This window comes from Tetrapisispora phaffii, chromosome 11 (assembly GCF_000236905.1).
Source record: "Tetrapisispora phaffii CBS 4417 chromosome 11, complete genome".
Classification (NCBI taxonomy): Eukaryota; Fungi; Ascomycota; class Saccharomycetes; order Saccharomycetales; family Saccharomycetaceae; genus Tetrapisispora; species Tetrapisispora phaffii.
The window spans coordinates 287,557-310,627 of NC_016530.1; the positions used below are offsets into that span (position 1 = coordinate 287,557).

Below are 23,071 nucleotides of genomic sequence, written 5' to 3' on the forward strand. Positions count from 1 at the left end.
TTTTTTAATATGTATTATGTAGTTGGGTATTAATCATATGAGCTTTATAAATCTATGAGAAAAAATTCATATAGAAAAATGGCATTTATACAATAAAGCGGGAAATGAACTAGATATCATTCCATCCTAAAGAATTTTGAGTTGCTATTGGTTTGGAAATGACGTACTTACCTTTAAGCCTAGTATTGGAACTGTGTCTTGTATTAGATGGTTCATTAGGACCAGCTGCTTCATCAGTGTTATCGATCCAGTTGGCAATCTTCAGAGAGGCAGAAATGGAATGCCTTATATCGCTTCTTAACATGTTCTTTTCTAAATCATGGAACTTCTTTTCGGAGGCATATTCGCTGCTACTTATACTAGAATTGTCATCTGAGATGATGTTATTCCCAGCATTTTTTTGTTTATATTTCATGACTAAATATCTTGAGAACAGAATCATCGATGCAATATAAAGTGTACCACCAATAATAATACCAATAATAAATCCAGTTAACTTACTTTTATTCATTGAAGATACGCTACCAGAGACCGACTTACTATTTGTATCTAATGTGCCAAATTCTAGATCACTAGATGAATCATAATCATCGTCAGCTGATGAACTGTCTGAACTTGAACTGCTACTAGATGAACTTGAAGTATCTAAGTTAACCAAGCCAGTGAGAGGAATATTTTGATCAATTAAATTAACCAAAGCTAATCTTGAGCCTGTATTCAACGTGTATAGTGGACTGTCCGAATCTTTTATTAGACTAGATAATTCATCGATACTATCAGATGGGAAATACACTTCAGCAACCAATACGGTATAATTGTAATTGCTTAGAGAATAAGGGACTAATTTCAAAATAGAGACAGATGAATCGTTTGCAAACTGGAAAGGGAGATCTAGTGCTTCAGGTAAAAATGCAAAAATTTGTGCACTAGAAACAGGGTTATCAAGGACGAAGTCATAGTTCAATGCTTCTTTAAAACCGATGGTAATTAAAGTGTAGCCAGATGGTACTGGAATGGTGGTGGGAGCTGCAATGGCCTTTGGTTTAATTCTCGTTGTAGATACAGTTTGAGTAGAACTTACACTATTTTGAGTTTTATCTGATTCTGTGATTATTCTTGTTGGAACCCACCAATTTGATGATGTGTTAGAAGCAAAAAATGTGGTAGTAGATGAAAATTCAGTGATATCAGAAGAAGATGTAACCAGTGTTGGTATATCTTTTGGTGTCGATGATATTGGAGTTTGCAAAGTATCGAAAGCAGATGATGTAGTAGCGACAGTTGAAGTTCCACTATTTGTTATTGTTGATTCGATAATTTCGGATTCTGGCGATTCAGGGATAGCAGAAGACAAATAAACCGAACTCAAAGTAGTTGTGGAAGCTCTAGCAATGGATGACGATGGTGGCAGAATTTGTGATGCCTCAGTGTTAGATGATGTTCCTACTAATGATGTTGTGGTACTATTGGAAACTGAAAGTGTGGTTGTACTTGAAGGAACAACTCCAAAAGATTTACTATCGGTTATTAGGACTGAGGAGATAGTTTCAGTTTGAGACGATGATGTGATATTAGTTGGTGGGATTGAAGAAACGCTGATTGATGATTTTGAACTGGTTTCAGTGGGTATAGTTGATGGAATCACATCTGATGGTGGTGGTGAAGCGATAGTAGTTGGGACCGTAGAAGAGGCACTAGCAGTTGCTACTATTGACGAAGTGGCAGGCAATTGTTGCGTTGATGACGTTGCAGGCAATTGTTGTGTCGATGAAGTGGCGGGCAACTCTTGCGTTGATGAAGTGATAGGCAACTCTTGCATCGATGATGTGGGAGGCAACTGTTGTGCCGATGAGGTTTCAGGCAACTGTGGCATCGATGAAATGGTAGACGACTCTTGCGTTGATGAGGTTTCAGGCAACTCTTGCGTTGATGAAGTGATAGGCAACTCTTGCATCGATGATGTGGGAGGCAACTGTTGTGCCGATGAGGTTTCAGGCAACTGTGGCATCGATGAAATGGTAGACGACTCTTGCGTTGATGAAGTGATAGGCAACTCTTGCATCGATGAAGCGGCAGACAACACTTGCGTCGATGACGTGGCAGACAACTCTTGTGTCAATGACGTGGCAGACAACTGTTCAGTCGATGACGTGGCAGACAACTGTTCAGTCGATGATGTGGTAGGCAACACTTGTATTGATGAGGTTGCAGGCAATTCTTGTGATGACGATGTAAGAGGTGATGGCTGTGTTGAGGATGTCTCGATCACTAGTGGTGTCGATGATGATATCACATTTAGTTCTGATGCTGCACTACTCAGCAATGTTGTTAAAGTGGTACCTGTTGGTGAAGATGATCCAAATACTATTGTTTGGAGACTACTGGATTCAGTTGGAATGACAATCATAGAGCTTGCAGATCTCGAAGATCTCGAAAACAAACTTGGAATGGTGCCGTTCCCATAAATCTTATTGCCTAAAGAATGTACCACCGCAGCGTTAGTGGCTCTGGAGTTTCTGATTTGTTGAGCATTCCCATTGGCAGTCACTACTGCAAAAATAAACGACAGTAGGTATAATGAGAACCACATTGTGAGCTATAATATTCGGACTTTAAAATGAATAAGCACAACGCTTGACAACTGGTGAACCGAAAAGAGAGAGAAAGGTTTGGATAAATGAATATATGAAACTTAATTGCAATACTCAAATCTCTGTAAAAGGAATGGATCCAAGAAACAATGTCTCGGCAATAAATGATGGAAGACTGTCACGAGTGGAAAGGTCCTTATTATATTTCGGTCCTTGCATGCATGCAAAAAAGAGATAACTAGTCTTTAAGTAATATGATTATAAGACAACTTATATGTTTATATACATATGTAACTGGTAAGGTTAACAAGACACAATAAAAGCTTTCCTTAAAAGAGTATAATTGTTATCCGCACCAGAGTGGTCATGTCTGTAGCAAGTAGCACGCTGATCCATGTTTCGTGACAACCTTATTGTCCTTGAGAAGAGTTCCACAAGAGTAGCTATCCCAGAGATATCTTATGCACGAATGTTATTGAATGCAGTCCAATAGATCAAACAAGCGAACTATTAAGCTTTCGTTAGTTCTAGAACTTGAATATTTTGTTTCTCCAGTTGATACACTATTAGTTATAGGTTTTTAACGTGTCACAGATTTCCGTTTAAAGCATCGTGAATAATATAGTAATACGCTATGCATATACAGGTGTCATAGTTGTAGATGGTGGTTTTTTGTTGATTTCGGCAAAAGTTGTGTTTCAAATTTACGATCCACAGTGAATGTCAGCAGCGTGTGAAAACGCCACGCCAAATAGCGTACATGTGCAGATAACATGTTTCTGCGTGATTTGCTGTTGGGGGGAACACGTTGTCCGCGTGCTTAGACGGGCCCTCAGGAACAGAAAATTCTTGGTGCATCCCGTCATCATAGCCTCGCTTCGGAAACACACCACAACGGCGGTTGTTCTGCATTATGCACAGACCAGCCTGGGGTGTGTGCATAATATAATGCAGCATCGCGCGCTAGGTCACGTTCTGGGTGTTGTTTTTCGCGTCTATTAAACATTGGCACAGGGTCTTCGCACGACATGTTTCACGGAGAGAGATAGCCTCTTCGGCTGATCCAGTCTCCTAATTAGGAATATTGTCCCATTCACGTCATATAATACAACTTTAAGCAGGCTCATTGGAGTGACACCCCTGCATAGTGTGTGGTGCCTAGGTTCTACTGTTTCGATGGGTTTACCTAGTTAGGAAAGTTGGCTTAATGCAGTGTGGTTTCAAATATATTGTCTCTAGAGAATGTGATATTCGTATCTTATATACGTTTATACATATATAAGAGATAAATATAGTTATTTGCTACATGATGCTGGTAGCATAGTCAACAAGAAATGCTAAGGTCCGTTTGCTGGTCCTGTCAGATTGCAACGCTAGTGTTTTAGTATTTCACTCGACCATATGGTTTCCACTATGGTATTGGCATCGCTGTCGAATGTCTCCCTTAAGTCCTTCAACAGCAACTCTTTGTTTTTATGCACAGATATATTGTCTAGTATATACTCAACTAACTCGTTTTCGTATACGCCCAGGTACTCGTTCACGAGTTCGTCCACAATCTTGCTCTCACGTAACTTTTTGATTCTCAACTCCATGGTTTCTTCATCAAACGGCAAGATATTCTTCACCCTGCGGATCTTCGCGACCTCTTCATCCGACTCAGTAGCACTGGAACTCATCTCAACAGCTTCCTCGAGCTTGTCATTATCGTATTTATCGATTTTATTCTTGAGTGCTAAGTTGATTTTGATTTTCGTATCTGTGCCTTTGATATTGCTCCCCGTGGTGGTTTCTCCATTACTCGTTTTGACCGTCTTCTTTATGCCGGTCGTTGGAGTTTCACTTTCTTCTGATTCCGGCTTTGGTTGCGTGTATTTGTTAAAGATATCGAGAACTGCGTGCGGATGCGCAGCACGGTCTTGCACATCAAACTCTTGTTCTATTTTTCTGCTCACTCTATTGAAACTGTAATTGTAATATGGGTCGGAAGTGAGACGAGACAATTCCTTTAAATATAGGTCTCTGTTCTTAAATAGATCGGCAGTATAATTCGTGTTTTGGCCTATATGTTTCTTCAATTGTTCGATTTTGGGCTCGATGTCTCGCTTTAACACGGTTAACAGACTGGTATACTTTCTATCCAATTCTTCGTTCGATAATGACTCTTGTCTTTTCAAAATTGCCTCATCTGTTTCTTCCGTTTCTTCTTCTTCCTCTGACTCTTCTGAATCTCCCATATCCTCATCTGCACCTGCCACATTACAAGATTTCTTTATTTGTTCCACTATTCTGTCCATCTTTTGGCGGTTTCTCTTGTTATCTTCTTCGTTTTGCTTTGTGATTTTGGTTCTCTCATCAATAAATGCTTTCGTTCTGAAATTCAAAATATCCTTGCACAACTGGCCCAACTCATTTGCCGGCAAATCTCCAAGTAATTGCATGTCAATTCTGTACTCTTCTTCTGGACCTGCGCTAGCCGTAGCGCCAACATTAACCTTGTTATCTAACCTTTTGGAGTTCTCAGTATTCAAAAGAGTGATGTAGTACTCAGAAACATCATCTAGTGGCACTATATAATGTATGCTGTCGTCGGGTTCTTTTCTGTTTTCCTCCACTGATTTTTTCAAACTTGCATCGTAGTGTAACTCCCAGTTGAACGATGTAATTTTTTGAGATAACTTCTTTAATGCAATGTTCCAAAATGATATGATTTCAAAGAGTTCCTTAGATGACATATCTTTAAATTTAACATATAAAGTTTGGCTATCCACTGAACTACAGCTTGTCCAATTTTTGATTTTTTCACCACTGATGTATATCAGAAACTGTTCTATAAATGTATTTGATAGTTTCATCGGTACATTTACAATTGCAACTAGGAATGATTGATCCCTATTGTTATCGACAGCGAAATCCTGAAGTGATATATATAATTGCTCATGAATTTTTTTGGAGGTCGTCTCGTTAGGTTGAATTGTGCTACCTGTTGAATTTTCTGGGCTTGAAACCAGATTTTTACCTTGAGTAAGACTGTTTTGCCTTATACTTGTCTTTTTGAACTTGCTTGTCTTCTTGCCATCCAGAGATTCCACAAACTTAGGTAAATCAGCTTTTAGTATAGGTAAATACGCTGAACTATCCACATATTCCAAACTAAAATTAAAATCTTGTTCTGATAACTTCCATTTGTCTTTTGAGTTCAGATAAAGCTGAGGGGACACATAAACTAGATGGTTATCTGACATACTTTTGATACATGGATGTAGTTGTAGTGGCTAGTTGGATCTGTTAACTACAATAGTATATACTACATGTATAGAAGTCATTTAAATGAAGATGAAAAGAAAGAGATAATCAAGAGAAAGATATTTTAAGTATTTTTTCAACTTCGGGTAAAGGATGCCTGTTGTTCATTACTGATACTTTTACCATCCATGGGATGTCAAATTTCCTTTCAAAAATATACGAGATTGATGAAGCAAGTGCTAGAGAAACAATGGCATAAGTCATATGATAATACTTTGTTCAGTATTAAAATTTCTATCAGATATAAGTTTGTTATGGATACTTGTCAATACTAAACTGTACCACTAAAAAAAATGGCGTCACAGACAGGATTCGAACCTGCGCAGGTAAAACCCAATGCCTATCTTGCTTTTCGAAGGAATAGCAGGGCATCGCCTTAACCACTCGGCCACTGGGACGTCGCTTTATGACCTACACTGCTATAGAAAGTCTTAAAGAAGTCAGCTCACACTATAATTTTACAAAGTGTTATTACAATTGTTGGAAATGTCACTGGACGTATAAGTGAATATACGATACCAGATATTACCTCTTTAGGAGATTATTGTTGCAAACCTGAAACAATAGTGCCTGCAAGAATGTAATAGCAGAATTTCTAATGCATAAATAGTACTGTAGAACCATCAGTCTGCCGTACGTGTTCAACTCGGCGACGTCGTTTCGTTGGACAGAACGGCAGATTGAAATATTATGTACATATAAACCCCGGTAATCAATAGCTAAATAATTCATTGATCCAGGTCCAAGAGACCAGAGAGATTAATCTAATTATATAGTATATAATTTAACTACATTTTAATATATTAAAGCAATGAATTCATCTATTGAGCATCATTCTCTCCAACAGGACGCCGTCGTCGAGTTGAACACGTACGGCAGACTGATGGTTCTACAGTACTATTTATGCATTAGAAATTCTGCTATTACATTCTTGCAGGCACTATTGTTTCAGGTTTGCAACAATAATCTCCTAAAGAGGTAATATCTGGTATCGTATATTCACTTATACGTCCAGTGACATTTCCAACAGTAACATTGTTATTTAACTCGGACATATCTTAGTAATATTAATCGAGCAATTCTCTGTATATGACCTATAAATGTATATCATTTTAAACTACCTTTCTATATTTTTTTGTGACGTCTGACATTAAAGGTAAAATCCTTTTCTATTCACTTCATTCTAAGTAATATTGATTGAGCCAGTCAGTTGATCGGGCTACTTGAGTCAATCAATGTGACTTAAGATGAATCTAGAACAGTTGTTGTGCTGAGTTCAAATATAAATAACTATTTAGCCATTATTTTTGTATTTTGTTTTTTTGTGACGCCTGACAGTAAAAACAACTGTTTTATGTTTTGATTTGTATTTAATAACATTGATTGAATCAATTAGTTGATCAGGCTAGTCGAGTCCATCAATGTTATTTAAAGGGAATGAATTTTGTTATTTTAATTTATTTTAATTTATTTTAATTTATTTTAATTTAATTTAATTTATTTTATTTTATTTTATTTTAATTTATTTTGTTTTATTTTATTTTATTTTATTTTATAACCACTATAATAATATTGTTTTGCAAATGGTATAGACTCAATGAGGAAAAATATTAATAACGGATTTAATTGAAGGGTTGTTTGGTATTGAATTTAATTGCTGGTATGTTAAGGTGCATAAACAGAGTTTGATAGAAAAAGGGAATGGGTATTCTTATTAGCATCATATATTGTTAAAAAAATATCGTGACCTCTCATATTAAAGATAACATTGACTGAACCAAGAAGTTGTTCAGGTTAATTGGTTCAGTCAATATTCTTTAGAACGAATGTGGAACGATCCTTTTCTTTTGATTCCCTTTAAATAACATTGATTGAATCATTTAGTTGATCAGGCTAATTGAGTCAATCAATGTGATTTAATGCGAATCTACAACAATTAATGTGCTAGCTTCATACATACATGGCCAACAGCACATTGAAGCAACTTTGGAAATGGTTCCACCTTTTCTATAACGTCTGTTAACATATCACCAATTAATTCGCATACTAATAAACCGTTATCTAAAACCTCATCGGTTGTTTTTTGGAGTTGATATAATATCCACTCTTTTTTGTTATTTCTTTTAATGAATTTTCTAAAATTATATTTTGTTCTTTTAATTATTTGAATAAATCTTTCATGTATAGTTATAGGTTCTATATTTCTATAGTAATATGACATATCCACTTCAGACTCATCACAATAGCAGCATTTTGGGCAGCAATAATTAGTGGTAGCTCTGTTTTCCACTTCACGATTTTTATTTTTAGACTTCTTGTTATTTAAGTTTTCTGAATTAACAGGTTGAACTGGATCCAATACCTGTTTTTCTTGAACATCTACTAAAGTAGTTGTTTGTTTCTTCGTTTGCTCTGACTCAAGGATATCACTACCAGATGAATGTCTACTAAACGCTCCTTTAGGTTCACAATATTCTTCATCATAAGTATCTTTTTGAAAAATTCTCATGTGTTCTGGTTCAGTGAATGCATTATCGTTGATTTTACTCTTGTTATTAAGTAATGCGATTTTTTCCTCTCTTATTCTGGCTCTTAATATGGGTGTATATGGATTTATACAGTTTGTATAGTCACGATGGCTTCCAGCTTTTCTTTCTGAGCTGTCATTTTTTACTCGACTCTCATATACGGAGTCGTCACAGAACCCTGAAATATGTTTAGACACAACTGGGTACGAGTGAGTTTCGCTGACTGTAGTTAGTATTGGTTGCTCTTGGAATAGACATGTATCAATTGATGCTTGTCTGCCACTAAGTTCTGCTTCTAATTCTTGAACATTATTACTCGAATAGTAACTACTATAAACAGTACTAGTTTCCACATGCTCATTATTGTAGTCGTAATTCTCACCACTATTTTTCCTATAATCATCATCGAGTTTTTTATACTCATGTCTATAGTCCCAAGGAGGTGACGGAATGTTGTGATTTCCGTCGTTTATAGGTGTTAGACAGTCACCGACGGATAAAGAACCAACGTCAACAATGTCAATTTTTATAGGAAGATATTCTAATTTTTCAGATTCATATATTGAATCATCACTGTATGTGTTTTCTAAAACTTCAGGCTCGGGTTGCACTAGGCCTGGATATTCCGACACTTCAGATGCCTCGCTCTTACCTTTAAAGACAGTTTTGAACCAGTTTTTGGATCTAGTATTTCTCAACGAACCATTTACTGTGCTTGCTGTTTTCTCGACTTTACCCTGGCTATATCTTGTGTATTCTACTTCAACAATTTTAGATTTAGGAGTTTCTTCGTATTTTCTGTTACAAATTGACTCAGGAAGTACAGTGGCGTGGAAAGATTCTGTTTGGTGAGAAGAATTCTGAGACTGTTCCTTTCCACTTCTCTTATCAAATAGTCTAGTGAACCATGGAGATGGCTTTGTTATGGAAGATTTATCCGTATATAGCGAACTATCAAAGCTATCATAGCTATCGTCCACGTTAATATTTTTTTCGAACATATTTTTAAACCTGGCGCTCCATGAATTTGTGACGCTCGAAGCGTCGGAGCTGTTCGTTAAGACAATATTATTATTGAATGCACTTCTAGATTGTATAGCTTCTAGGTTTGAACCACAACGATTGTTAGTAAGATTATCAATATATTGGGATAACTCCAACTTTGAGTAATTATTTGAAGAAGAGTTATCGGAGTTGTTGTCATAGGAACGATTATCCCAGTTTGATGACATAGCAGCACTTGAAGTTTGAATAAGAACTGTCATGATTGATAGTGCTTATTGTTTGAGGTTTTTCGAAAGGTTTATAAATATAAATGTTGACTACGTAAAGTATTTTTTATATCTATAATTTTTTATGTAGAAGAACTATAATAAATAAAATAAATATAATAAAATAAACATAAGAAATAAACAATACAGGAAATGTAGTGAATTAGTAACAAAAGTATAAATCAAATAAAGTCAATTGACGTCCCTTTTTATACCAAATATTTTTCTAATCTGGTTTTAATGACACTTGAATGCCACAAACTATTTTCATTCAAAACTAGATCAAGATAACCGTTCTTGATCAAGTTACCTGATAGTATTGGTATCCACAAAATGAGTTCTCACAGTAATTGTGCTTCCAACTTACCTTATGGCGTTTTATGTGACAGATAGTTCGAAGGCATCCTTTTATCCAGTTGATGTCACAAAAGATTTTATGGTTAATATATAGTGAAGGTAAGGACACAATGATATGCGGAATATAGTCTCACCTTCTAGAACACACTTTAAATAGTTTATGAGTCTAGACCTATTTAGTATGGTAATAATTGGTGGCAACTGTACAGGTTAAATTTGTGAACTCTGATTATTACAAAAAACAACGACAGACACATATTGCACCGTCAAAAGGATAGCTTAATGGAGGTAAAGTTAAACTAAAAAACACAATCCCTAAATTCACAGATATATTCTTGTTGTTTCTTTTTGTTGATATTATTCCTTTAATATATAAACAAAAGGCTGATATACACATATTCCTATCTATAAAAAATATATAAATAATGCTTAGACATACCCCCAAAATAATAACCTTGATTTGCAAAATGACATTTTTATGATACGTAGAATAACTTGACTAAGAATAAGTTTCAATCAAAGTGTCACGTAAGTTACCAGATATAGCATCTGGATTAGCATCTTGTAAACGAAAGATAGTTTTAACGACACTGACGCCTTCGACTCCTCGGGTCAAACTGTCAATCAATATTTGACTAGAAAAAAATGTCATATAGAGTACTACTTGAAAAGATAAATGACAGCAAATTGTACGAATTCGAATCAACTAAAGTTATCTTTCAGAAAATGTGTTATTACAAACTACAAATTGTTATTTACCAGAATACCAAGTGTTTTCTGTACCAAACCAAGACTTAATTGTTTTTTATTCTCGATTGGTGTAGAAGTATGTTTAATATTTAATAGAGGTGTTTATAATTTGTTAGCTCAAAGAACCCAAGTGGTCATTCGTAACCTCAGTATCCAAGGTGATGCTCTTTTCTTTCTTGTAAGTTCTTTCTGCTCAATAGATGAATTCATTGCTTTAATATATTAAAATGTAGTTAAATTATATACTATATAATTAGATTAATCTCTCTGGTCTCTTGGACCTGGATCAATGAATTATTTAGCTATTGATTACCGGGGTTTATATGTACATAATATTTCAATCTGCCGTTCTGTCCAACGAAACGACGTCGCCGAGTTGAACACGTACGGCAGACTGATGGTTCTACAGTACTATTTATGCATTAGAAATTCTGCTATTACATTCTTGCAGGCACTATTGTTTCAGGTTTGCAACAATAATCTCCTAAAGAGGTAATATCTGGTATCGTATAGTCACTTATACGACCAGTGACATTTCCAACAAGAAAGTTATTTAATTTTTGTTAGGGTTTCTCGATAAGATTATGTCTTTGTTTCAATTAGTGCCTTAAGGTGTCCTGATATCACCTCAACGCGCATACCATAATTGGAGGGTTGGCCGAGTGGTCTAAGGCGGCAGACTTAAGATCTGTTGGACGGTGTCCGCGCGAGTTCGAACCTCGCATCCTTCAAATTTTTTTTCCCTTACATGCCCAGTTCGATCGTAAAGGGGCAATAAGAATAACCAATATGTATTCTTTACGGATACTAGAACCTCTCTGCCCCAATTGCACCTACTTCAACCTGAACGCTCCCTCCCTCACAGAATACTGTTTTATCAAATTAACTATAGCCATATCCCTCTATCGAGATCCGGTTTCCATTTTTCTCTAGAACCCTCTCGTCCAATGCAAACACCCTCTCTCGCTCCCTCGCTCCCTTGAACAAAATAAAATTCAGAGAGGACTCAAACTGTGCTAAGCCCATAAGCCCCCTCCCGCCACTGACTTACCCGCTCCTGCCCCCCTCCTCGCTACCGCCATCTCGCTCAGATTCCACTTTTCTGTTCAATTTTCATAAGCCGCGAAGTGAGTTCTGCCTCTCTCCTACTCCTCTCCTCTCGCTTGTCGCCCAGCACCCCGCTTTTATTTCATTCAAATTCTATGCAAGGCTTCTCTGTTGTTTCTGTTGTTTCGTGAGTGCAGGATAAGTTTTCTACATTGCCACCCCCCCCCTAATTTATTAGGAATATTAGATCTCCTATTTATTGATACAGATACAATTATCGAAACGAAAACGTATAAATAGGGCGGCTATTTTGTTCTCTTGAATATTATCTTCCTCCTTTCCTAACTATTTTCTTTCCTTATTATCAATTCATAAGAAACCATCAAATACAAATACAAATACAAACACAAACACAAACACATACAATACAAAATGACTAGAACTAACAAATGGACCGTTCATGAATCTAAAGCTGACTCTAAGTTCTTCACTAAGGTGGGCAACTACGGTGAAGCTCCAAACCATGTCAAGAAGAATGGTAATGGTAAAGGTAACTGGGGTAAACCAGGTGACGAGATCAATGATCTAATAGATAGTGGCGAGATGCAACCTCTTTACAATAAACAAAGAAGAGGCTCTAACACTCAAAACAATGAAAGAAAGATTAAGGATATTCAAGATTTTAGTGAATAATTTCTCTATTCGGTTCTTTGTCTTTCTGTTGCTCCCTACAGAATCAAATAACACTGTTTAATGAATTACCCCCTTTGAAACCTCTTTTTAACGAATTATATATGTCTCTGCATTTTTGATTTATTTTATATATACATAAATACATACAAAAATAAATTGATTTCATTTTTAATCATGCTGTCTTAAGAGATCTCCATACCTTTCTTCTTATTTCTTGCAATGTAATCGTTTCGCCGGGATAAGATTCTATCAATAATTACTTGCTTATTAAGATATTGAAATTTATTCTTATTATGGTTCTTTAGTACATCACTATCCAACTGGAATTTCTTATAAACGTCCTTGCTTATTTCATCATGTTGGGCATTTAATATTATACCATCCACATATTTACATGCCAACACGCTTAATATTCTCTCTTTTTTCGTCATGATATTATTAACATTATCATCAGCAAGTTTAATACTTACAACTAATTCAATTGGCTCCTCGAAAATATCTTCTTTGATTCTTTGTAATTGCTCAATATGTCCAATATGAAATAAATCAAAATCGCCTTCAATTAAAATGGTTTTCAATGAACAACCAGTATCGCCAACATTAGATCGTTTAATAATGAAATTCTTGAAATGATTCTCATAAATATTACAATGAATACTCTCGCCATCATATCCTTTACAATACATATTGTATTCATCTATGCTTGGTAAATCATTGAAATTGATTGTTTCAATCTTATACTTCTCACTTAACATTCTATGAATAATTTCAGTAGTGCTAACACTGGGAGTTCTCTTGACTACTCTAAATCTATCAATATCTTTCATTTTTTGATAACAATCACTACCATCAGCAGCTAGTGTAATGTCATCTCCATGCACAACATATCTGCAACCATACTTATCTAACCATTCAGCTTCTGTCACGTATGGTGCATTTTCAATCACATAATCACACCATCTATTACTACGCGTGTGTGCATATCTTTCATTCTCATTCATAACTGGCTTTGTACCTTTATTATATGCAATGTCCTCATCGTTATGGACACCACAATATAGTTTTCCAACGTCTTGTGATAAATCAATTGTTTGTCTAGCTTGAAGAATCGCTCCTGCATGACCATGATGAGTGAAATCAAAACACCCATCGATCCATACTTTGTTATCATCCAATTCAACCATTTTATATTCCCTTAACTTCAAATGATAACGTATCACTGTCTAGCACCTGTGACAGCCTGTTCAATTGCTTTTGCAGCATATAATAAACTTCATTGAAGTACAATTTATTAATCAAATATATGTGTTTCTCACCTGCTTTTTTCACCTTTCGTTCCATTCCCAGATTTTTTATTCCTAACCCATATATTTCCGCATTGCATTGAAAAAAACCGACTAATCATATTTTATTTCAATTACAACATATTTAAACGTATTTAAGGTTATTTAATTCTTCATTTGCCACTCTCGGAATGTTATCAGTCTCTTGAGACTAGTGATCCAAAGTCTTGTCCTTTCATCAATCATAATATTTGCAACATTTGTTCTATCATTTAATCTGGAATGAGCACTACGTTGATGTATACCAATTTGTGTCACACCGATTGGCCATGCAACGTTACCGATACTTAGTTTCATGTATGACTGTAAACTTTGGTTGATCTCGGCAGGTTGCTGCAAATGGTAAAGAATTGTGGTAATCGAAAGTAACATATTCTCATCCATTTTAGAGTTCATGTCATACTTTCGAAGAGTAACCAATAATGGAAATATATTTTTCTTTGTCTCCAATAACAACTCAGGGTCATACTCACTATCCATCCATTCTGTTAACAACTTATGAATGTATATGTTGCTTTTCCTTGCTAACGTCGGTAAATCAGAACATGATCCGTCCAATATATCCTCTATACTAATATTACAATCGCTATCTTTGGATTCATTTTCTATGATCTCTTTTACTCTTTTGGAACGAGTCTCTAGGCGTTCAATCTTCTCTAGAGAAGCAATTCTAGTTTCAGCGTTTATTAATGTAAGCTCGTCTTTGTATTCGGTTGGCTTCCCCTCGATTATAGATTCTTGTTTTGATGACTTATTTGTCGCAGTGGAGGTGTCCACTTTAACCTCATCGCCAGTATGGTTGGAATTGTTTATCTCAGCCTGCTTTTTTTGTATCTCTTTCTGTAAAAAACTGCCAATATCAAAATTCATTGTTTTCTTAGATTAATTGTTCACGAAAATATCATGATTTTGATCAGGGATAATTCATGTTTTAAAGTTATTTAAAGTTTGATTATGCACAATCCTTTATTATCATGAACTTTTTTTTATTTAAGAAATCGCTAAAGTGAAAAGTTGAAAAGTGGAAAGTTAAAGAATGACAACTAGTATTTTAACAATTTTAATTAACGTTTCGATACTAAACTTGATTTAAATGTATCAAATAACCGAAGATAATTCAAGCTCTATTTGATAGTGTTGTTATCAATCGATTAGTTTATTAGTTTGTTGAAAAAACCTTAAATAGTATAAGAGCAACGGGATTTTTACCAGTTAAGGATAAACTAAATATAGCTATGTCAGATGTTGCCTCAAGTGCTCCAGCTTTATCTGCTTCTAATGCAGCTCCTGCTGATAATTCAAACAATATCAACAATGATGACTACTTATCCCAAGAAGAAGAAGTTTTTGATGGTAATGATATTGAGAACAACGAAACCAAGGTTTATGAAGAATCATTGGATTTGGATTTAAGTCGTAGTAAAAGGCAAGTTTGGTTAGTCCGTTTGCCAATGTTTTTGGCTGAGAAATGGAGAGATAGAACTAACTTGCATGGTCAAGATTTGGGTAAAATTAAAATTAACCAAAATGGAAGTAAAATCAAATTAATATTAAATGAAAATGATGACGATTCTATTCCTCATGAATATGATATAGAATTGACCAAGAAGATTGTTGAGAATGAATTTATATTTACAGAACAGAATTTGAAAAAATACCAACAGCATCAACGAGAATTAGAGGCTGATCCAGAAAAGCAAAGACAAGCTTACTTGAAGAAACAAGAAAGAGAAGAAGAATTAAAGAAGAAACAACAGCAGATCAAGAGAAGAAACAATAGAAGGAAATTTAATCATAGAGTTATGACCGATAGAGATGGTAGAGATAGATATATCCCATATGTGAAGACTATTCCTAAGAAAACATCAATAACCGGCACAGTTTGCCACGAATGTCAAGTCATGCCATCTATGAATGATCCAAACTACCATAAGATTGTTGAACAAAGAAGAAACATAGTTAAGCGTAACAACAAAGAAACAATTACAACATTAGATGAAACTGTCGGTGTTACCATGAGCCATACAGGTATGTCCATGAAATCAGACAGTTCCAATTTCTTGAAAGTTGGTCGTGAAAAGGCTAAACAGAACGTTAAATCTATTCGTATGCCAAAGAAGGAGATATTGGACTACTTGTTCAAATTATTCGATGAATATGATTATTGGTCATTAAAAGGTTTGAAGGAAAGAACAAGACAACCGGAAGCACATTTAAAAGAATGTTTAGACAAAGTTGCTACTCTTGTGAAAAAGGGTCCATATGCATTCAAATATACCTTAAGACCGGAATATAAGAAATTGAAGGAAGAAGAAAGAAAGGCCACATTAGGTGAACTAGCAGACGACCAAACGAATGAGAGTTCAGAGTTCATGGATGTCGATGGAGCTGAAGGACAGCAAGAAGGTGAAGAAGAAGAAGAAATTGAAATGGAAGACATCGTTTAATTGCGGTTCCTATTCAGATTGTATGTGTACACGCATTCGCAAACGCACACACACACATATATATATATATATTGGGTGCACTTACCCGTCAGTAGCATTCACCTACAGTTTATCTTTTATAATAATAAACCAACAAGCTCGTTAGAATTCAGACCTTGTGTATTTTTAAGTATCGCATTTGTAAGGTACCAATCGAACTTACTTTGAGATGACTGTTTTGCATCCTGCACCCAGACATTTTATTGTTTTTGCCATTTTTCCACTTTTGTCGGGCGCTAAGAATAATATGAAAACGCATATTTTCATTCAAAGTAAACCATGCCACACCCCCACCCACTCCCAAGAAAACAGAGCACGTGATAATAAAGTATGTTGCGCCTTTTGTTTGTGCTAACATGTAACTTTTTTCACTTCTCAGTGTGTATTTGCTTGACAGACTCATCTCACTTTTCATTATTTTTGTTTTTTGTTTTTATTGTCAAATGGGACCATAAACCCATAGAACATACTGCACAGGATGGACACCAATTTCAGTTTTCAAGGGAGGGGGTCATGAGAACGATGAAGCAATTTCTCATCTCTTTTTAATCGAATGTTTTTCTACTTTACTTACTGTGTATATCACGTTTTAATGATGAGTTTTAACACCAATTTCTTACTTTTTCAGTTGTTCACCAAAAGTTGAAAAAAATTGGAAAAAATGAAAAAAATAAAAAAAAAATGAAATAATTTTTCAGTCGCAATGAAATTTTTCAATCAATTAATGGTCTACTTTATTCATTAAGTTAACAATATTCTACTACAGTATTGTTTCGTTGTTTTGGGAGAGTGAATGAGAGATAGATGTGAAGATTAATATCATCAATTCATTCTAATACGTTTATTAAAAACGCTAATGGTTTTAATATATAAGAGTATGTCATGTATTTTCTTAACTTGTGTAGTTTCTCTTAAACCCTTCTGTTGCATAAAGTACTAAATATAAAAAAATCATATTTCAAGATGGCCAGAGAAATTACTGATATTAAGGAATTCTTAGAATTAACCAGAAGATCTGATGTTAAGACCGCTACTGTTAAGATCAACAAGAAATTGAACAAGAACGGTAAGCCATTCAGACAAACTAAGTTCAAGGTCAGAGGTACCAAAAACTTATACACTTTGGTTATCAACGATGCTGGTAAGGCCAAGAAGTTAATTCAATCTCTACCACCAACTTTAAAGGTTAACAAATTATAAATATTTTAAAATTATAAGAACAACGTTGTGATTTTATATATTTATACATTTACTAGATTTTAAAGGGATTTGGAGTGTTCAAATTAAAAAATAAACTTCAATAAAAAATAAAAATTATTAATACTTTTATTAATGTGGTATATATTGAAAATATATTTAAAGAAATCTGGTTTATATAATATATGTATGTATATATAAATTTGGTTTTTAATTTCTGGTATATCATTATAATAAATGCATGTTTTATTAAAAAATAAAAAAGAGGCATCGATGTGAAGATGATAGTCACGGAATTTCATTAACGTTCCTATATCTATGTCTATATATGTGCGGTTACTGTTCTTATCCTGTGGGGTGCTATAATTTAGGGCAGATAATATATTAGATCTTTGGAATCAGGATCTCTTTGTAAATATTCTTTACTAACTAAATTGTTAATTGATTTGGTTAACATTGATGCTGTCACCGTGAATCTATCCTTCATCAATTCAATTGATTTTTCCAAGAGTTCATTAAATAATAATTTCCTATGAGCTTTCATTACTCTCACAACAGCAGTGTTCAAGGTCTGTAGCCTTTCTCTATGCAATGATTCTTCAACTGAAGATGTTGAAGATGTGGGTTTGGGGTTAATTGCTGTTGCCGTCGCATTTATTATATGTATTTTGACACTACGCGATGGATGTGTAAAAGACTCATTAATAGAAAATTGATGATCTCCACTGATTGTCTTCGTTAAGGGAAACTTCTTCAATATTCTATTTCTTGGAGCTACAGCTAATGAAATTAAATGACGAGTTAATTCTTTCTCTGGAATCTTTGTGTAGTTGCTCATTTCATCAAATGTTAAAGAATCATTTTCTTGAAATAATAAAAATATTAATGCAGAATATAGAGGTAATGCAAGTTCATGATAACTTTTCTCAAATTGGTAGCCAATTACCATCATACTCAGATTGGCAGACCATTTCAATAATCTCTGATCATATTTCTTCTTATAGCATTTTTCAAAATTATCTTGCATTTCTTCTAATTTATCTGGGAGAGTTATCTTATTCTCCTCTAAAGTATTTCCATCAGTCAGTGAATTATCATGATTAAATGGCCAGGTGGTCATAGTTAATACATTGGGAGTGTATTCTATATCAAATAATTTATCACCATAATTATTTTTATAAACTTTTAACATATCTTCAGAAGTTTGGATATCTCTTAACATGCCTTCAAATTTGGATGTAAAAAATGTACCCATTTGCTCTTTGATTTTTTTCACCATCCATTTTTCATGCTTAAGTGTTGAAGTTTTTTGTAGTAGTCTCTTTGATAAATATTGTTTATACAAGGACTCAAATAAATCTTTTTCTGATAATAAAGGCAATAACTTAATACATTTATCTAAGTTCTTTTTAGATGAAGGCGTTCCATTCTCATCGCGAAGCGTCTTTGAGTAAGTATCTAGATATAACGAAATCATTTCTGTTTTCAAAGAAGATTCCAGTGCTAAATACTTTGAAAATACACTTCTAATTATAACACTAGCCTTGTTTACATTCGTTTGTTCGTTTTCTGATAGATCTATATCGTCAAAATCAATGTCATTTAAAAGTTTTTCAAATGCTTGATATATCTCTAAAATGCAAGAACACCATTTAAAAGCTATGGTACTTCTCTTTCTTATAGTCGTATCTACTGTACATGCTGATAGATCGTCATTAAGGCATAATTTAATTGCATTAATAACGTTTAATCTAAATTTAGTTTGCGATGATAAACTATAAAGCTCTTGCAATAATTTGGTATCATTATCATTAGCACATTGGCGCACGAATGTTGGTAATCTATATGTAATTTTGTCCATAATTAAAACTTCATCCAACGATGATGTTATTTTTGTGCTAGTATCGCTATTCAAAAAGAGAGTATCCAAAGTAAACTCAATTTCCTTAAAAGCAGTTACTTTTTTCAGGTACTCCTTCAATGATAAATTATTGGAAAGATCAATGTTTTTGTAATACGATGCAGTTTCTTCTATTAAATATGTTTCGGAACGATTTAGGAAATAGTTACCTTTCCCATCTTCAATCAATTCCATCATTGATATTATGATCTTCCATATTTCAATACACTCAGCTTCATCGATAGTTGTGTCGCTTGGCATTTTTCCTACTTTCAAATCACGAACCTTGTTAATCGTTTTTAATAAGATTTTGTTAATCTCTAAAACCATTTTATTTAGGATTGTATTCTTGAATAATTCCAAAAATAAATCATATAATTCTAATTTCCTGTTTTCTTTTGAATAGACTTTGTCTAAATATATCATAAGATCTGAAATTATCTTGAACTTATAGCATAATTTTTCCCACATGTTAGCTACAGTTTTTAACATCTCTAAATCACTAAGTTTCTTTTCATTATTCAGATGTTGAGCAAATAGATTGGTTTGAATTTTATCTAATTTTTTAACAACGTATGTTTTTACCTCCTTATATATTTTCTCAGATTGACCTCCTCTAACTTGGGTATAAATGGCATGATATAACTTCTCAAAAGAAAGTACCCCAACATCATCATTAAAGATTTTATCAATTGCATCTTGTAATAGAGTTAAGACTTCGTCAAAATTCAAATCATTAGATGTATTCTGAGGGATCCTAATCTTCGTTTTTCTTGGATGCATCATATTATAAAGCTATAACAGTCAATGTATCTATTCTCTTGTCAAGTTGGGGTCACAGTTAGATTTTCAAATTTAATAAATTTAAATAATATTATTAGATAATGTAGAGTGACGGTTTCTAGAACCATTTAAGTTGACCTTTAAGTTTTTTAAACATCTAATACATGTATATACTTCTTCCTTTTTCAACCGCATTGCACTTAGTTTATTTTTGACAATGTAACATGATATCAGAATATTGAAATATTGAAATATTGAAATATAAATAAATGAAAATAAAATTGAGGTTCTATTATAACTATTTGGGTAATACAAGTATCGAAAGGTTTATATAGATTAGTGTGCTTGAAGTTTGTTATTAAAACAGTTGTTTATTTGATCAACAAAGCTAAATTAAGAAGAAGAGAATATTATATCACTGTAAGCAATGTCATCTTCTGATATCTTCGATGTTCTAAACATTCAACAAAAGTCAAAGAGCCCTAACGTGCCAACTAGCTCCAATGTAGCCAAACCTAATCCAATTAATAAATCCCAAGTCACTACCATGCAAAGAGAACTTTTCAACCTTTTAGGTGATAATCAACCTTCAATTATGGTAGGATCTAAGAATAACAGATTTAAAGAGAAGCTAAATAAGAATGTTAAGGTTTCTCCATGGACTTTGGCTCCGTTTCAAGCTACATCTACATTGAAATTGAATCATTGGGTTAAAGGATCAAAGGAATTGGTCGGTAAAGAACCACAGGAATCGGCCTTTGCAAAATATAATCAACATTTAACTATTCCAACTTTTACTGAAAAAGAGTACTTGAATTTTATGACTATTAAAGAAAATCATGATCAATCAATGATTAATAATAATCAAAAGGCAGATACTAATGTACAAGAAGAAAAGACTTTGAATTCTAATAATGAAGATTCCAGCAACAAGAATAGTGGAAATAAAGAAAATGTGAATGAATCTTTGCCGACAGAAAATAAAGAAGACGTAGTGGAAAAGTTCATGGATGCAAATGAATCGGTTTCTGAAGTATTAGATGGATCTAAAAAGCCAACGAATACAAATAAAAATGAGAACGGTGTTGAAAACTATAAAATGGCAGACAATAATGGAGTAAATCCAGAAGCTATTAATGATGAGGATATAAAGCAAAATGATGAAGAAAATTTAGAATCCCATGTATCTGTTAATTTACCTGATAAACAACTAAATTCTGAAAATGAAAACTCTATAGAATCTCTAAATAATAATAAAAAGGAAAAAACACAGAAGGAATGGAGTTTCAAGGAAGTAGAATACTTGTTCAATTTATGCAGGAAATTTGACTTAAACTGGCATGTTATATATGATAGGTATAATTTTGAGAATGAAAATAATGATAATGAAGACAGAAGATTAGATGATTTAAAAGCAAAATTCTATGAAATAAGTAAGAAATATTTTCTAACTATTAGACCTGATGATCCTTTAGTAGCACAGCTAACATATTCTAAGGAAAAAGAATTGGAAAGAAAGAGATATCTGGATAGACTGCTTGCTAGATCAGCTGCTGAAATTGCAGAAGAAGAAGCTTTGATTATTGAATCAAGGAAATTTGAAATGGCTGCAAAGAAGACTTTAAATGAACGAGAGAATTTATTACGATTACTAGATTCTCCAAATTCTAATCAATCTATTTCACAATATATGACTTCCCAGGGTATTTCTCAACTTTACAGCAGTCTATTGACAGATAAATCAAGGAAACGTAAACATATGACTTCTGTGCCTGAAAATCCATGGATGAAGCAACAAAATCAATTTGCCCAACAAAGACAAAGATTCCAGCAAATGCACGGTATAAAGCAAGAAGGATCCAATATATCTACCAACAAACCAAATCGTCAAAATACTACGAATTATGATATTAGCACTAGTACTAATGACGATACAAACATGGAAGCTGGTTCCCATGGCTTAGAAGCTGAATTGAATGCGGATAGTAACATGTTAAGCCAATCCCAGAAAAGTGTTACAAAGAAACAAAAACTTGAATTGCAAATAGCTAATAAGAGAAAAGCTGAAAGTGAATATGCTGATAGTATATTGCAGAATTTCAATAAGGAAGAACAAGAATCTTTGGGATTAAAAGCTCATGGTGAAAAGTTAAAACCAGGTGTCTACACCAGATCAAGCAAAATATCAACATATAAACCAGCAGTTCAGAATAAGATAAACATCATAATACAAGAACTTGGATTGCCATTGAGGCCTGTTATGCTAACATCAAAAGTTTTTGATAAGTATGAAGAATTATCAAAACAAATCGTGACGTTAAACGACTTAAAGAGGCATCTCGACAAGCTAGAGGCTGAGAATTTCATAATAAAGAAATAAATATAAAACAATATATAAAGTTGAATACTAAATGAATGAACTAGATGAAAAACACTTCAATATCACTAAATAAATGATTTTAATGTTATGTCATAAATAATTACTTACACATAAGATCAAAACGGGTTCGGGAACTTAACGTAACTTCTAATAGCGCGATTGAATATAAACTGAGAATAAAATTAATTATCTTGACAATAAAACAAAACTATTATTTTAAGAGGTCTGTTCTTGAAGTGAGTAATATTTCAATTACTTTTAATAATCTTAATCAAGAAACTTATCTAAGAATTTGATTATTATATTGATCCATCAAGATTCATTTGGATCAATTTTTACCGTGCAAAAGAAGTAACAACATAAGGTTTTGTTATCCGTTTCATAAACAATTGATCTTGTATTCTATTGTCGAATAAGTAATCATTTATTTGTTGTTATA

The 23,071-nt window shown here is 33.8% G+C and overlaps 10 protein-coding genes and 2 non-coding genes across 12 annotated transcripts; 5 read left to right on the forward strand and 7 right to left on the reverse strand.

Moving 5' to 3' along the window:
• Positions 1-109: 109 nt before the first annotated feature.
• On the reverse strand, positions 110-2,590 carry MSB2 (Msb2p; the record flags this gene model as incomplete). The annotated part of the gene is made up of 1 exon (XM_003687658.1): positions 110-2,590. The coding sequence occupies one exon, from the start codon at positions 2,588-2,590 to the stop codon at positions 110-112; it is 2,481 nt and encodes an 826-aa protein (XP_003687706.1).
• A 1,374-nt stretch (positions 2,591-3,964) lies between these two features.
• On the reverse strand, positions 3,965-5,836 carry SNU71 (Snu71p; the record flags this gene model as incomplete). Its single annotated transcript, XM_003687659.1, has 1 exon — positions 3,965-5,836. One exon carries the CDS (start codon positions 5,834-5,836, stop codon positions 3,965-3,967), a length of 1,872 nt encoding a protein of 623 aa, XP_003687707.1.
• Positions 5,837-6,194: 358 nt separating this feature from the next.
• TPHA0Ktrna3S lies at positions 6,195-6,295 on the reverse strand. Its single transcript is given in 2 exon segments — positions 6,195-6,240; positions 6,258-6,295. It is a non-coding gene; the product is annotated as a tRNA-Ser (tRNA).
• Positions 6,296-7,833: 1,538 nt separating this feature from the next.
• On the reverse strand, positions 7,834-9,690 carry TPHA0K01410 (uncharacterized protein; the record flags this gene model as incomplete). The annotated part of the gene is made up of 1 exon (XM_003687660.1): positions 7,834-9,690. The coding sequence occupies one exon, from the start codon at positions 9,688-9,690 to the stop codon at positions 7,834-7,836; it is 1,857 nt and encodes a 618-aa protein (XP_003687708.1).
• Positions 9,691-11,451: 1,761 nt separating this feature from the next.
• Positions 11,452-11,534, forward strand: TPHA0Ktrna3L. Its single transcript has one exon. It is a non-coding gene; the product is annotated as a tRNA-Leu (tRNA).
• A 748-nt stretch (positions 11,535-12,282) lies between these two features.
• On the forward strand, positions 12,283-12,543 carry STF2 (ATPase-stabilizing factor family protein; the record flags this gene model as incomplete). The annotated part of the gene is made up of 1 exon (XM_003687661.1): positions 12,283-12,543. The coding sequence occupies one exon, from the start codon at positions 12,283-12,285 to the stop codon at positions 12,541-12,543; it is 261 nt and encodes an 86-aa protein (XP_003687709.1).
• A 182-nt stretch (positions 12,544-12,725) lies between these two features.
• Positions 12,726-13,727, reverse strand: ECT1 (ethanolamine-phosphate cytidylyltransferase; the record flags this gene model as incomplete). Its single annotated transcript, XM_003687662.1, has 1 exon — positions 12,726-13,727. The coding sequence occupies one exon, from the start codon at positions 13,725-13,727 to the stop codon at positions 12,726-12,728; it is 1,002 nt and encodes a 333-aa protein (XP_003687710.1).
• A 264-nt stretch (positions 13,728-13,991) lies between these two features.
• PRP18 (mRNA splicing protein PRP18) lies at positions 13,992-14,756 on the reverse strand (the record flags this gene model as incomplete). The annotated part of the gene is made up of 1 exon (XM_003687663.1): positions 13,992-14,756. The coding sequence occupies one exon, from the start codon at positions 14,754-14,756 to the stop codon at positions 13,992-13,994; it is 765 nt and encodes a 254-aa protein (XP_003687711.1).
• Positions 14,757-15,121: 365 nt separating this feature from the next.
• TFG2 (transcription factor IIF subunit TFG2) lies at positions 15,122-16,333 on the forward strand (the record flags this gene model as incomplete). The annotated part of the gene is made up of 1 exon (XM_003687664.1): positions 15,122-16,333. The coding sequence occupies one exon, from the start codon at positions 15,122-15,124 to the stop codon at positions 16,331-16,333; it is 1,212 nt and encodes a 403-aa protein (XP_003687712.1).
• Positions 16,334-17,335: 1,002 nt separating this feature from the next.
• RPL38 (60S ribosomal protein eL38) lies at positions 17,336-17,572 on the forward strand (the record flags this gene model as incomplete). Its single annotated transcript, XM_003687665.1, has 1 exon — positions 17,336-17,572. The coding sequence occupies one exon, from the start codon at positions 17,336-17,338 to the stop codon at positions 17,570-17,572; it is 237 nt and encodes a 78-aa protein (XP_003687713.1).
• A 364-nt stretch (positions 17,573-17,936) lies between these two features.
• On the reverse strand, positions 17,937-20,255 carry CUL3 (cullin CUL3; the record flags this gene model as incomplete). The annotated part of the gene is made up of 1 exon (XM_003687666.1): positions 17,937-20,255. One exon carries the CDS (start codon positions 20,253-20,255, stop codon positions 17,937-17,939), a length of 2,319 nt encoding a protein of 772 aa, XP_003687714.1.
• A 424-nt stretch (positions 20,256-20,679) lies between these two features.
• Positions 20,680-22,632, forward strand: SWC4 (Swc4p; the record flags this gene model as incomplete). Its single annotated transcript, XM_003687667.1, has 1 exon — positions 20,680-22,632. One exon carries the CDS (start codon positions 20,680-20,682, stop codon positions 22,630-22,632), a length of 1,953 nt encoding a protein of 650 aa, XP_003687715.1.
• Between the last annotated feature and the right edge of the window lie 439 nt (positions 22,633-23,071).